The following is a 15,070-nucleotide window of genomic DNA, read 5'->3' on the forward strand; positions in this document are numbered from 1 at the left end:
AGAATAATACATCTGAGCTGTGTGTTATAGTAGTCTCAGATCGGAGTGACAACAAAAAATGGATAAAGAAATGAAGAATATGGAATAATGGAGTGCAAATGAAAATAAAATAAACGTTGAAAATGAATCAGGTAATACACATGATAATTATTACAGAATCAGTCCGCTGAGTGTGCTCCAACATTTGGAGGGATCTACAGAAGAAGAAATTGTTATCTCCCTTAATTTGGTATAATACGTCATAAGTATTTGTGAAGTAGGAGTACCTGTGGTACACAATGACCACTACACAATCAGCAACAGCTCGAATTCAGCCAAAGAAACAAACTTTAGAAGATGCCTATTCACCCCCTGCCAATTTCTTAGAGATAGATATTGCTGATCCTCAAACTCATGGGGTCGGGAAAAAACGATACACAGACTATGAAGTCAGAATGACGGTAAAACATCGCTCCGGAAGCTAAATTATCTTTTTTTTTATTTTATGGAATTTTTCATTTGCATACTTATAAATGACAATCGTTTAAAGGTTTGGAACAGACATTTGTTGATCATATGTAAGATCAACATGGAAATCATTAAATTTTCAGTGTCGTTAAACTTTGACAATCGTGTAAACATGTTGAAAGTGGGAGTATCCAAATTTTATCAAGATTATGCTGTTAGTAGACAAGTGACTCGAAGTGATAGTGTTATGTACAACAGCTACATTTTTTATTTAGACTAGTTAACAAGGAATTATCGTTACATTTAGCAGATTAATAAGATTGCTGGACTACTGCTACAAATGTACATAAAAAAGTTATATCCATTTACAACGTGTAAACAGTCTACAGAAAACTAGAAAAACATGAAATTTGTTTTTTTCTTCCTATAAATGTCATTGAACCAATGATTTGTATAGTCTTACTATACAAATTCTTGATTGAATTTACATTTTTATATGTTTCTTTCTCGACAGGGTATCGGGTCCATTCGCCCTATGTTCGTTCGCCCATAGAGTCCGTTCGCCCTACTAAACATATTAATATTCAGGGCATTGAAGATGGAAAAAATTATTCAGATATTTCTGTGGTATATATTCTTAAAATTTATGGAAAGATGGAAATGTTTAAAAGTTTATGGCTTGTTTAGGATCATTTATTGTTCAATGGCAAAATAATTTGGATCACTGATTATTGTGATACTTATCTTTTGATTCTATTCTCAACCATATAGTGACCACCTTCAACAAATTGACGATTATGTCACAGGATATGACCACAGCTTGAAATTAATAAAAACAATGAAATATGAACTGTTAATCATAAAAAGGATTTTCAAGTTCATTTATTATTATACTCTGAGACTAGTCTCAGTTATACTGCATACATTCGTGATTGACTGAATACAATTATTTTGTTAACAAGTATCAGTAAAGATAAATACATCCAGTATTCTAATAAAATAAAAGGGAAAATGATAAATTGATTGCGGCAATATAAATATTCTGTCAATTTTTCAACAAACTTGAACATATTTTGTTCAAATACTTAAAATTATGCAACTAGATTACAATTAGAAAAATAATAAAATCTGGACAAACAGGCATCAGGGCAAACAGGTATTTGGGCGAACAGTCATTAGGGCAAACAGGTACTAGGGCGAACATGAATCAGGAAGAGAAGGCATTTTGTTGTACCATTGTTTGTCTGTCCATGTGTTGTTTTCTATTCTCTATTTTTAGTTTGCCTCTATATATATATATATATATATATATTTTGTACAACCGTATAGCTACCAAATGTTATGAATTTTATTTACAAAACACGGATCAAGTTTGAATTTTGTTGGCATCACTTTTACCTTTCTTAAGTTATGCCCCTTTTACAAATGGAAAAGTTGCTGATTTTCAATCTTGTGACAAGAATTAATCGTTACTATACCAGTAACCTTAATGTCCAGGATTTGAAGAGTCATTTTCTTGTAAGTTTTTTGTAAAATCGAATGCTGGACAAGTGAAAATTTCCAACAAAGCAATGGTTTGCCTTAATTTGTTCTTAAATGTAAAAATCAGGAGATGTGGTATGATTGCAATGAGACAACTATCCACTACAGTTGAAATGAAGTGGTAGTAAGGAATTATAGGCCACTTTATCTGTTTGAAAACAAGTTATTTTCAATTAGTTTTAAAATCCAATCACATAGTATTGGACCTTTTCATTGACATATATAATCCTGGAAATCTTTGTTGTCAATTCCTTTCACTTAGGCCAATTAAAATTAATTGATAGATTTTCATCCCCGCCCGCCCCTCTGAAATCTTCCCGCCCTGATTTTTTTTTATTTTTGAAAATAATACGATTTCCGGATTTTGTTCGTTTCCGTTACTGGTAACCTTCATTAATTTCATTTCAATCAAAACTTCTTGTTTCAAATTTCAGTTCTCGTATTTCTTACTAAATTATTAAGTCTATATATTCTGCTGATCTATGATGACAACATCATTTACCGAGAATAGAGATTGATTACGAGAAAGGCATGAAATATTCGGGTTACGAGTAATACGCTGTTTTCAAGAACGCAAATCGCCGTATGTCACAAATGTTTGTGGTTAGAACACCTTGTCCTTGGATTATTTTATTTATACAATAACTTTGTGTCAAGAAATTTGGACTGTGAATGAAACCCAAAAGCGTAAGAATCGTGGAATACATTGGTACAAAAATCATGACTGGAATAAAGGAATTGACACAAACATGAACTTGTTAGATTGGTCACCGTATATTGAGTTCAGAAAGTCGATAAACATACGCATTTTTAATTTATTAATTTATAGCAAGCCCTTAGATTTAGATTTAGTCATGCCTTTCGATCTTTGTAGACTAACATCCTCTGTCCCAATACCCACAATAGTCATTAAACAACTATATGTCCTACATTGTAATTATATTCGCATCTTGCATATATTTAAAAGGACCAATCTTATTTTTTCAACACCGTTTGAGTTTTCATTTTATTCTGTACTTATAATACTTGTGTTGCATACCAATGCATTTGCTTCATTTTATTAGGACAACAAACGATTGCTTAGAAAGCAAAATAAAGTTGGTGTAGGTAGTCCAACTGAAGAGAGCATTATTTCTCCATGTTTCTGCTGTTTATTATAAAATAGGTTTCTAAAGCGGCAATTACATGTAGAACAGTGGTGGCCAATCAGATATATGTATTTAATGTATTTTAATGTTGGATGTGTACGGATTGATAGTTTAGTCTCAGATGCATGATTTTTTTTATAAGTTGTTAGTGGCTTTGAACTAGCTGTCAGATAACTGCGAGTACTCTCAGATCTGTTCCTAGTGTCTTTTTGTTATCGGGATCATAAATAAGGCCGTTAGTTTTCTCTTTTGAATTGTTTTACATTGTCATATAGGGGCCCTTTTAAGCTGACTATGCGGTATGGGCTTTGCTCATTGTTGAAGGCTGTACAGTGACCTATAGTTGTTTTTGTCAGTGTCATTTTGGTCTCTTCTGGACAGTTGTCTCATTGGCAATCATACCACATCTTCTTTTTTATATTAAGCATTTGAAAAATCATACACAATACCTTATGCATGTATTTACATGGTATAAGCTTATTATTACACTTGCATATATGAATAACATGTGACAAGAAGGTTTCATATGAAATAAAATTAAAAAAAATTAAATCCTCCCACCCGCCCCATTTATTTCAAAAATTTGGATGAAAATCTACTAATTAATTTTAGTTGGCCTTAAGAACAATGTATTAAAATGTATATATTTTAATTTTTTGCAATTCTGTTTGATTTTGTAATTTTTTCAAATACATGTCTTCCTTTTTAGACAAATTTACCTGTATTTAAAGTAAAAGAATCTGGTGTACGAAGAAGATATAGTGACTTTGAGTGGTTACGGAATGAATTAGAACGAGACAGTAAGGTAAATATACAGCATGTACAAAAGAAATGTACATGTACAACAACAAATGTTTTATGTACAGTAATGATATGATATGTTATAATACATGTAATATATTTGATCAAAAGTAAGGTAAATCCAGATAAAAATTACATACAACATTGATTTAATCATCTTTGTTATTTATTTATTAGCTTTCTCAATGTTCAACTCTACATGTACTTAATTTAAGAAAAGGATCAGTTACTGTGGATATTTATATTCAAGAGCCAAATCGATCAGTACGAATAAATAAGTCATTGCCACATTGGAAATTAAATTAGTCAAAAAAACAATACCATTTATGCATACACACTGAAGACTAAAAAAAAAATATTACTAAATTAAAACCACAGATATTTGGTCTTAAATGATCATTATGGTTACGCTCAGAATTTTATTACAATCAAGTTCATTCAGGCCAAATTTAAAAGAATGTCTGTTTCCCCTCCCCCAGGTCTACCTTTTGAAAACAGACCAGGAAGGCAGTTTTATTTTTAACTGGATGTTAGCAGGGTCACATGAATGGCTTGACTTGTCCAGTCGAGGCCACAGTAACCATTTAGAATGGCTGTTGAATATTGATCAGTTTTTATTTTGCCTTTGCAAATCTTTACAATACATAGCCATGAAATATCCCCGGTTTTAAGTGTTTTGTTGATATGAAAAATGAAATCCATCGTACTCTAATGATGTTTTCCACAATATCCTGAAATATTTGCAATTAAGTTACATGTTCCTGCATGCTTTATGAAGCTTTTACAGAATTTCTCAAGATGACGTTGTCTATTTTATAGTGTACTTTAGATTTAGAAATGTTGGATGCCAGCTAAGAGATATAGCCTATATACAGACTCTGGAATTAAAATTGGTCTTACATGTGTATATAAACATTAACTTTACCATTTTATACAGATTGTTGTACCACCACTACCTGGTAAAGCCCTGAAAAGACAGTTACCATTCAGAGGTGATGATGGAATATTTGAGGATGAATTCATTGAAGACAGAAGAAAAGGACTTGAACAATTCGTAAACAAGTAAGCAGTGTTGGATTTTTATTACATACCATGTTAATTATTGAATATCAAGTTTAAAATACACAGTTCAATGTTAAATCAAATTGCCTTAAGACAATGGACTCAGGTTTTTTTTGTTGTGGAGTACATGCATTTTTGTTGTGGAGTACAATTGTACATGCAGTTTTGTTGTGGAGTACACTGCATTTTTTGGACCTGTCCAAGTCAGGAGCCTGTTTTTCAGTGAGTGTCTGAGTCTCATGTGTTGGTGTTGTTCATAGCTGTTTCTTGTTTCTCGTTTTTATACGCCTGTCAAAATTTTGAAGGGACGTATTATGGTATACAAATGTCCGGTGTCCTCCCGTCCGTCTGTCTGTCATGCGTGCCGTATCTCAAAAACAGTTTATGATTATTGCTTAAAACTGTACACACTTCTTTGTTATATTAATCTAAAGATCTGTATACTTTTTGGTTTGAATCAAAATTTTATTTTAGTGATATTTGTAAAAAAAAAAACAGGGTGGAGGGGTTTCACATGTCCCGCTGTGTCTCAAAAACAATAAATGGTTATTGCTTAAAACTTTCTCAGAAACTATTTATGATTATTGCATAAAACTTCCACACAAGACGTCAGGCAATTGTTTTATATTAGTCATTTTGGGGCCCTTTATAGCTAGCTGCTGGTAAGAGCCAACATGGCCAAGGCTATGTGTTGAAGGCCACTTTGACCTATAATTGTTAACTTTTTAACCGGATTTTTGTGACTAAAATGTTGGTTATTGATTTGGGATGTACGGCGGTTGGTCGGGCGGGCGGTAATCAAATGTTGTCCGTGCATTTACTCATGAACCGTTCATCCAAAGCTTTTAAAATTTTAATATGTTGTTACTGACAACAAAATGAAGGTCAAGTTCAGTGATCTGGAAGGATTTTTTCTCTATGGGCCCAGGGCCCCTCAAAATTAAATTCAAGGGGCCATTTAAAAAAATAATGGGCCATGTTGTCAAATGAATGGGCCATTTGAATTGACTACAGTGAAAAAAGTAAAAAGTGTATATCTCGGCAAAGAGATTGTGGTACTTTAATACCTTTATGATTTTAAATAATATTATAGATATTGTGCCTGTGATTTTGTTATTTCAATTCAACAAAGAATGTAAAATAATTTCTTTCAAACCAGATAATATTTAAGATATCCTTTATTTACAATGTTTCTACTGCTACTGTTGTCTTGTTTATGTGCATGGGTTTTTTTACATTAAATTTGGGTCTTCGTCGATACCATACTTATTCCCGACGTTCCGTATTAGAGGACGTATTTGGCATTTCCTCTGCACTTCTTGTATTATTATTACTTCATCACGATGACAACAATAACAGTAGAGAGTATCATAAATTATTGATAAAACAAAACAACAAATCGCTGAAGGCATGTTTACAAAATGTCAAAACAAGCCAAAGACCAAAAAGTGACAAGGACAGTTAGTCGCCTTTTATGGAGACAAAAACTATATTCATAAAAAGGCTCTGGGGTTTTTCAACGAAAAAGTAGCAAGCTGAACTAAGTTAAAAGATAATAATTAGAGACAAATCTCGTCTGTACTAGCCAAATTTTACAAATTTAAGGTTGTAAAAAATCATATCATGAATGATGGTTAATTACGTTTTTTGGGTAATCAGTTACACCCATGGTTCTATTATTTCCATAGGAAAACACACGAGACGTCCCAAAAATATATAGGTGCTCCTATCATTGGAGGAACATTACACAGTTGTGTACACACACATGGCGGCACGGAACACGATCGGAAATCCATTTGACGATATCTAAACGTATCGAAACGAAGTGAAAAATATCGTGCGCCACGTGGGCGCTTACATAAGTCTCTCTATGCGCCATTTCTGGTCGATATGCGCTATAGGCGCAGGGCGCACGACCTTCCCGATCACTGAAGTTCAAGAATGACGATTTTGGCTTGAACCGTTCAGGAGTTACGGTTCTTGAAAGATTGAAAAATGGTTCCAGTCGTGTCCTTGCATTTACGCATGAACTGTTCAACCAAAGCTTCCCAAATTTTAATATGTTGTTACTGACAACAAAATGAAGGTCAAGTTCAAGAATGACGATTTTGGCTTTAACCGTTCAGGAGTTACGGTTCTTGAAAGATTGAAAAATGGTTCCAGTCGTGTCCGTGCATTTACGCATGAACTGTTCAACCAAAGCTTCCCAAATTTTAATATGTTGTTACTGATGACAAAATGGAGGTCAAGTTCAAGAATGACGATTTTGACTTTTACCGTTCAGGAGTTATGGTTCTTGAAAGATTGAAAAATGGCGTTTCCAGTCGTGTCCATGCATTTACTCATGAACTGTTCAACCAAAGCTTTTCAAATTTTAATATGTTGTTACTGATGACAAAATGGAGGTCAAGTTTAATAATGTCGATTTTGACACAAATTAATGTTAATAAATCCGGTTTGCTGTCGTTGTGACAGCCTCTTGTTATAAATTGTGACTTAAATGAAGAGTTGTCTCATTGGCACTAATACCACATCTTTTTATTTATAATTAATTTGTGTGAATTAACCATAAACGTCTAGTAAAAAGCAGAATATACATGTAGCAGTTGTTATATAGTTAAACCTTAATCAGATAAAGTTGGAGGGATTGGACTGATCTAAGGTTCATATTAGAAGCTATCAGTTATCATTCAAAAGCTTTTCATGTTCAAATTGAAATTATAAGTTTAATCAATGGGAGACTCGGACAACTCCTCGTTTATTCAAATGAAGAAAAATGAACTGAAACGTGTCTTTTAAAGATAGCATTTTCTCAAATATGCTGTTGTTATATATTCCAACCATATAATGTTGATGCTTAAAAGATGCCAACTAGATAAAAATCCTTACAAATAATGTAACTAATCAAGTTAATGTGTTCCAGATTAGTCATTCAATTTTTTGCCATTAATGACATTCAGGGTTCACACAATGGCAAGTCCATGAATATTGGACTCTTGAAAATTTGTCTAGACCCACCATTTTCAAAGTCCAAACAAAGATGTATCAAATTCTAAAGTTAGAGTACAAATACTATTTTTTTATGACAAAAGTATAAAGATAATCTTAACTTCACTAACTTGATGTCGTTTCATTGCTCTATTTGGTCGTCAGGATTGTTAGTCTTGTATGATTTTTAATTTTAGTTTCTTATGTATAATTCGGAGTTAAGTATGACGTCCATTATCACTGTATAAGTATACATATTTTTAAGGGGCCAGCTGAAGACCGCCTCTGGGTGCAAGAGTTTCTCACTACAATGAAGAACCATTGGTGGCCTTCGGCTGTTGTCTGCTCTATGGTCGGGTTGTTGTCACTTGGACACATTCCCCATTTCCTTTCTCAATTTTATTCGAATGAGTAATGATAAAGCAATAAAATTCCATCTTCTCACTGTTGGACTCTTTTTGTTTAAAAATTATGAGTCCTTACTCCTTAGACTCACCTTAAAAAATCCTTAGTGAGAACCTTGATTTTAAAGAACATACTTAGATTGGTTTTTTTTGTTGAGCCTGCAACTTTTGTTGCAGAAAGCTTGACATAGGGATAGTGATCCAGCAGTGGCAGCGTTAGCTCACTTCTTAAAATCTTTCTTTTTTAGAAGGTGGAAGACCTGGGTGCTTCATACTTTGTATATGGATGCCTCATGTTACGAAGTTTCCGTCAGTCACATGTCAATGTCCTTGACCTCATTTTCATGGTTCAGTGACTACTTGAAAAAGAAGTTAACATTTTTTGTAATGTTAAATTCTCTCTTATTATAAGTAATAGGATAACTATATTTGGTATGTGCATACCTTGCAACATGTGCAAGGTCCTCATGCCCATCAGACAGTTTTCACTTGACCTCAATATCATTTCATGGATCAGTGAACAAGATTAAGTTTTGGTGGTCAAGTCCATATCTGAGATACTATAAGCAACAGGTCTAGTATATTCGCTGTATGGAAGCACTGTAAGGTGTACATGTCCAACTGGCAGGTGTCATCTGACCTTGACCTCATTTTCATGGTTCAGTGGTTATAGTTGAGTTTTTGTGTTTTGGTCTGTTTTTCTTATACTGTATGCAATGGGTTAACTATATTTGGTGTATGAAATGATTGTAAGGTGTACATGTCTAGCTATCAGGTGTCATCTGACCTTGACCTTATTTTCATGGTTCAGTGGACAAAGTTAAGTTTTTGAGTTTTGGTCTTTTTTTCTAATACTATATGCAATAGGTCAACTATATTTGGTATATGGAATGATTGTAAGGTGTCAAGTCTAGCTGGTATGTGTCATCTGACCTTGACCCCATTTTCATGGTTCAGTGGTCAAAGTTAAGTTTTTGAGTTTTGGTCTTTTTATCTAATACTATATATGCAATTAGTCAACTTTATTTGGTGTATGGAAATATTTTATGATCTATATGTCAGTCACACAGGTTTTATTTGACTTTGACCCCCTTTTCACGGTTCATTGCTCAGTGTTAAGTTTTTGTGTTTTGGTCTGTTTTTCTTAAACTATAAGCAATAGGTAAACTATATTTGTTGTATGGAAGAATGGTTAGCTGTACATGTCTGCCTGGCATGGTTCATCTGACCTTGACCTCATTTTCATGGTTCAAAGGTCAAAGTTTAGTTTTCTTGGTTTATCTTAAGTTTATGTTTAAATTGTAATTAAGCTTTATATTTAGGACTATCAACATAATATCAATGATTAGTAAAGAAGGCAAGACATTTCAGTGTGTGCACTCTTGTGTTCAGTAACCTGGGTTATCATTAATGAAATCATTTGAAATTAGGAAGAATGTGGCTTTCATTAAAGAATTATTTTAAAATTATAGATTCTCAGATACTACATACACGATACATGTATAAGTAATATGTCAATTGTATTAGGTGTACAATGTATGGTATGAAATTCATTCATGTAACGTAAGGTGTGTACATCCTAGTATTAAGTTTAAAATTAAATACAGTTTTCATATATCTTTTTGAATTTCTTTCTTTTAACAGAGTTGCTGGCCACCCATTAGCACAGAATGAAAAATGTTTGCACATGTTTTTGATAGAACCAGTGATTGATAAGAACTATGTACCTGGGAAAATAAGAACAACTTGAGGTTACCAAAAGAACACCATTTTAATGTTGTGAATATTTCTGTACATTTTATTCTGTTTTATAGAGTTAGACTTTTGTATAATTATGGACATACTTAAAATGCACTACCTTAGCATTTGGTTTTTCCTTCAAATTAGTGTATTCAAAGAATGAGAAAGAAAAGAAGAAATAGTACAAAAAAATCTATTCATAATGAATTTCTTTTATTTTTATATACATATTAGCACACAAGGTCCTGCATGAAGTAAAAATGAATGATTGCCAATAATTATTGCTTTGTGTAAACATGATGTACATTCATTCACAAGTAGACTTTTGTTTACAATTTTTTTTTGCAATTTATTTGAATAATTTTTTAATTGTAAAGTTAACTATAATCAAATAATATATATATATATTATGTGTATGTGTTTTATAAATATACTTGCTACACTGTAATATCTAAATAATTAAGTTCTGATTTACCTAGATATTATGTTTACTTACATAAATTAACACATTTTTTTAACAATAATCTTGAAAACAAACTCATATCACTGTTGGATTTTATATTGATAGACATGTATCAAAATTAAGGTACTAAATTCTAACCTCACTTTCACAATAATAAAAGTTCAATTTTTTCAAGATTATATACAAGATAACATTCCATTATCGTTTGTTTAGAGACTATTTTAGTTTTAAGGTTATGGCTTGAAACTTATCTTATTTATACTGATATTTTTTGTGATTAAAATATTATTATTTGACTTCAGAATACACAGTTAATCAAATTTATTTGATGATCAGATTCACTAATATCTCATTGTTTATTCACTGTACGTTTGAGTGTTAGAATACAGATACTGTAACTTCACAGATTTGTGTGTACATTTATTAATGTGAATGTTGAACATGATCTCAAATGCCAGATTAATTTATTGCGATGTTTTTATTAATGCGAAAAAAGGTGACTGGAAGAAAACCGCAATAATAAGAACTTGCATTCTGATATCTGCTGCATTTTTAGATTCATCACTCAACAACTTCCTGTTTACCTCATACTATAAGCAGGGTATGGGTATCATTAGTGTTACCGGTAATCTCCCATTTTTTGTCATTTTTCTAAAATCGCAATAATTTCTCAATTTGCAGTTTTGCAATTTGAAGAAATGCTTCATACAAATAACTCTATCAAAATTTCAAATGCAAGTTTTTATTTTTGTGCAACCTATCTCATTGCAATTTTAGAAGTAACAAAAACATTACAAATCTTTCTAAATTTATAATACTGTAGTTGATTTTAATGTGATAAAAAAGGATGATTTCAATGACAGGATTACATCACTATACGCTGTGAAGACTAACTTTAAAACTTAATACATGATAGACATTTTATATCTTAATTCATGAGTTACAAAATGTTGACATTGTTTTCATACAAGCTATCCCACCACTTAAGCTAATGATTAAACTGCATGATTTTGTCCTTTCCAGTACAAGAACCAACAAAATGTAATGTAGGCATTTTTAGTTACAATACTTTCAAGAACAATGAGGGAATAACAAGTAAAACAGGATGATTGCTGATGATAATTTTCAATTGTCTGATTTATCACTCTGAACCTTGGCTGTTAATGATATATAAAAAAAAAAATTCTAGAGGATCGAGTTAACCCAATATAATCTCCATTATCTGATATTCACTTGGGGGGAAAAAGCAGAAAACAGTGAACACATTTTGTATGTGTACAGTAAATATATGTCAGTAATTTGCTACAAGTGTGTTAGTACAATGAACTCAGATATTTCCTGGGAACCCTTGACGTAGGGCTGGGCATTATTAATTTTTGTGTGGGGCCATAATAACAAGCAAATTTTTTTCAAGTTAAGCATCAAAACTACCAGTACTAAAATAAATAATGTTTTGCAAGGTTTGAATCAGGGTTTTTTAATCTCTCTGTTAGAGTTATAATTTTATCCTTGGCTTGATTGTTGAGAACAAAGTTTTTTCTCTCACTAAAATATTTTCACACAAAAATTATGGGAAAAGTCCAGTTTAGATATCTATTATTTTCTTACAATTATTGAATTAGTAACTGTAAAATTAGTACATGTACAAAATAATGTACAATAAAACTTGTGGTTCCAAGAAATATTCAAAGCTTCTTAAATTAAAGCCGTTAAAAAAATAACTCGCTCTCAGTGAATTCATTTACAATTTAGAATGAGAAAGGGAGACATTTTTATATTTTTTGAAACTTCCTGGCATGTCATGAATTCAAATGCAAGCTCGATTGACAGAATTTTGTCTAAAATACAATAGACATCAAGTTTGAAGAGCTTTAACTTTTGACATAAAAAAAAACCAGATTTATATTTATAATTTGGAGCTGAACGGAAATGGAATGACAAGTCTTTAGATGGTACCAGAAGCTAATACATTGTAATCATTTTTTTTTTAATTGAGTATGTATGGAAATAAATGCATATGTTTTTGTATTGCTTTTTCATTATGGTATTTTTCCCTGACCAAAAACAGCTGGTACAATATTTTTGGCCAGATAGTTTATTGAGATTTTAGATTGTAATTGTAAAAAGATGAAATTGTATTCATCTTGACCATAGAATTTTTACTTGGAAAAATGAAACAGCAAAGAAAACTGATTTCTGTCAGATGTAATATTTCATAAGAGAAGTTATTGAGGATCAAATTATCAAATGAATTTCGAAACATGTACAGGTTCTTTTTATATTGGTATCGTTGAAGTTTGAATGCCATAAAGAAGTGAGTTATTCGTTGTAGAAGAACGTGATAGAACATGTTTTGTAACTGTTGTTTAAGGTACACTGTAGTCTTTTCTCAGAGATTATTTTATGAAGAGGCTGAAAATAAATATTTATTATTTTGATTTTGATTTTATTATTTTCAATTTACCCAATACAAGCTACTGTGCAAATGCAATGCAACAGACATTATTTTATTACTTATGCAATTTATGAACAGCAGGTCTTTCCAAGAAGCAGATGCAAGTAAACTGATGCTATAAGTGTTTTTTTTTAAATTAAAAAGAGATGTGTGGTTAAAGCCAATGACATCCAGAGGAGATGATTTTTTTTAAAAACCTAATGTTTTAACTTGCTATTCATAGCAAAATCAGAAAGTTTCTTGCTAGGAAATAAATTTTCTCTTAAAGATCTTTTTTTTATAACTGTATAATAAAATGGAGAATGTGTCAAAGAGACAACAACCCGACCATAGAACAGACAACAGCAGAAGATCATGCAGCGAGAAATGTATAATAAGTAGTTTCAAACAAACAAAAATTGACAACTATAGTCTATAGGTCAAACGACAATGTTGTATATCTACTGTCATGTATAAACAGTACATTCATAAGTTTACTCAAAACAGTGAGAATTATAATTGCCATTTAGTCAGGATTCCACATTGGCTAGCAGGCGTGTAGCAACCTTTACACCAAAAATCATTTGCTTACACATTTTTTTCACCCCAAAAAAGTCTGAAATTTAATTACAGATAGTCTTTAGTCTTGACTGATTATTTGTGTCGGGCTGTGTTTATACTTGCAACTATAATACTGTCACACAAAGTTTTACTACGGTAGAAATTGAAATAAAGATAAATTTAAAAAAGAAAAAGTTGTATGATTGCCAATGAGACAACTGTCCACAAGAGACCAAAAATAAGATAGATTTTATCTTAACAAGAGGACAGCGGATAAAGAAGACCAAATTGTCGTATCTAGTTCACCTAGCAAAGATGTAAATGTACGTCAAATTTACAAGACATTACTGCAAAGAAAATAACATTTTTTGACACCTCTTATTCTGTTGTGTAAAACCTGACAAATTAGTACTGCAACTGACATCGAAAAAGACGCTTAGTTAACGAGTTTAATGGTCCGGAATAACACACGGCTGCAAATTATTTTAAATGATAGAATAATATCTATATTTTAATTTCCGTCGGGTCGTAAAAAGTTTTTATGATCACATTTTTGTATTTTATCCCTTTAATGGGGGTACCCCTCAATTTACGGTTTTGGGTAGTTACCTTAATATCCAAAAATATATTTTTTGGTTAAATTTCCCGCTATTTTCGTAAATATTTTCTATGCACATATCCTCAAGGATCATCGGAATGATGAAGGCATAAATATTATACCATCTCCAAGTAAAACTTTCAAACTTAAAGTTGGCTAGTTTTTAGATAGAAATTTAACGCGTTTTTCTTTGAAAACGAGAAAACATATGATTCAAAAACAGTATTTGACATTTGAGAGGACACAACATATTATTGCGATACTGCATGCAAATTTTGTTGGGCAAATTCCAAACAATTTTGTCAAAAACTCAAAAATTAAAACATCATTTGTACCTTTTTTAATTACGGAAATTTCCTATCCGTCAATCAGTTGCACCATTTATTTTTTCATTCACAATCAATTTGATAGTTTCGATGTGATTATGTAGATTTTGTAGGAGAAGTTAATTTATTTTTGAGTGATTTGAATATATATAGTAGTTCTTTCGTGTATTTTCTGTAAATAAGTTATATTTTTGTTAATAAAATTTTGACTTTATATAAAAGTTAACCAAATCCTTCGGATAAGAGGTTTTTCCGGATAATGACTATAGTTGACATCGTGTGAAAATACATTGTATGTCAATGTTTAACCTCAGAGCAATTAATATGCATGCAAGTGGTCGGGGGAAAAGTATTATTGAAGTTTCGCAGAGATTTGGTGTGTGACAAGGTAATGCTAAAACCAACTTCTCTTGATATTCTGCTTTCCGTGGGCGAATCATCAGTGATGTTATGAGTGAGACTTGCACCAGAAGGCAAAATTGGTGCGTCTTTAAATTAAATTGATTGATTGATTGTTGGTTGCTTAAAGTCCAGTGGCAAATATTGCATGCATGTT

General features: G+C 31.8%; 1 protein-coding gene across 1 annotated transcript; it reads left to right on the forward strand.

Annotated features, from left to right (window-relative positions):
* Window positions 1–219: 219 nt before the first annotated feature.
* On the forward strand, window positions 220–13,033 carry LOC139492275 (sorting nexin-12-like). Its single transcript, XM_071280492.1, has 4 exons — window positions 220–440; window positions 3,847–3,942; window positions 4,876–5,000; window positions 10,037–13,033. Exons 1-4 carry the CDS (start codon window positions 279–281, stop codon window positions 10,140–10,142), a joined length of 489 nt encoding a protein of 162 aa, XP_071136593.1. The 5' UTR covers window positions 220–278; the 3' UTR covers window positions 10,143–13,033.
* Window positions 13,034–15,070: the final 2,037 nt, after the last annotated feature.

This window comes from Mytilus edulis, chromosome 10 (assembly GCF_963676685.1).
Source record: "Mytilus edulis chromosome 10, xbMytEdul2.2, whole genome shotgun sequence".
Lineage (NCBI taxonomy): Eukaryota > Metazoa > Mollusca > Bivalvia > Mytilida > Mytilidae > Mytilus > Mytilus edulis.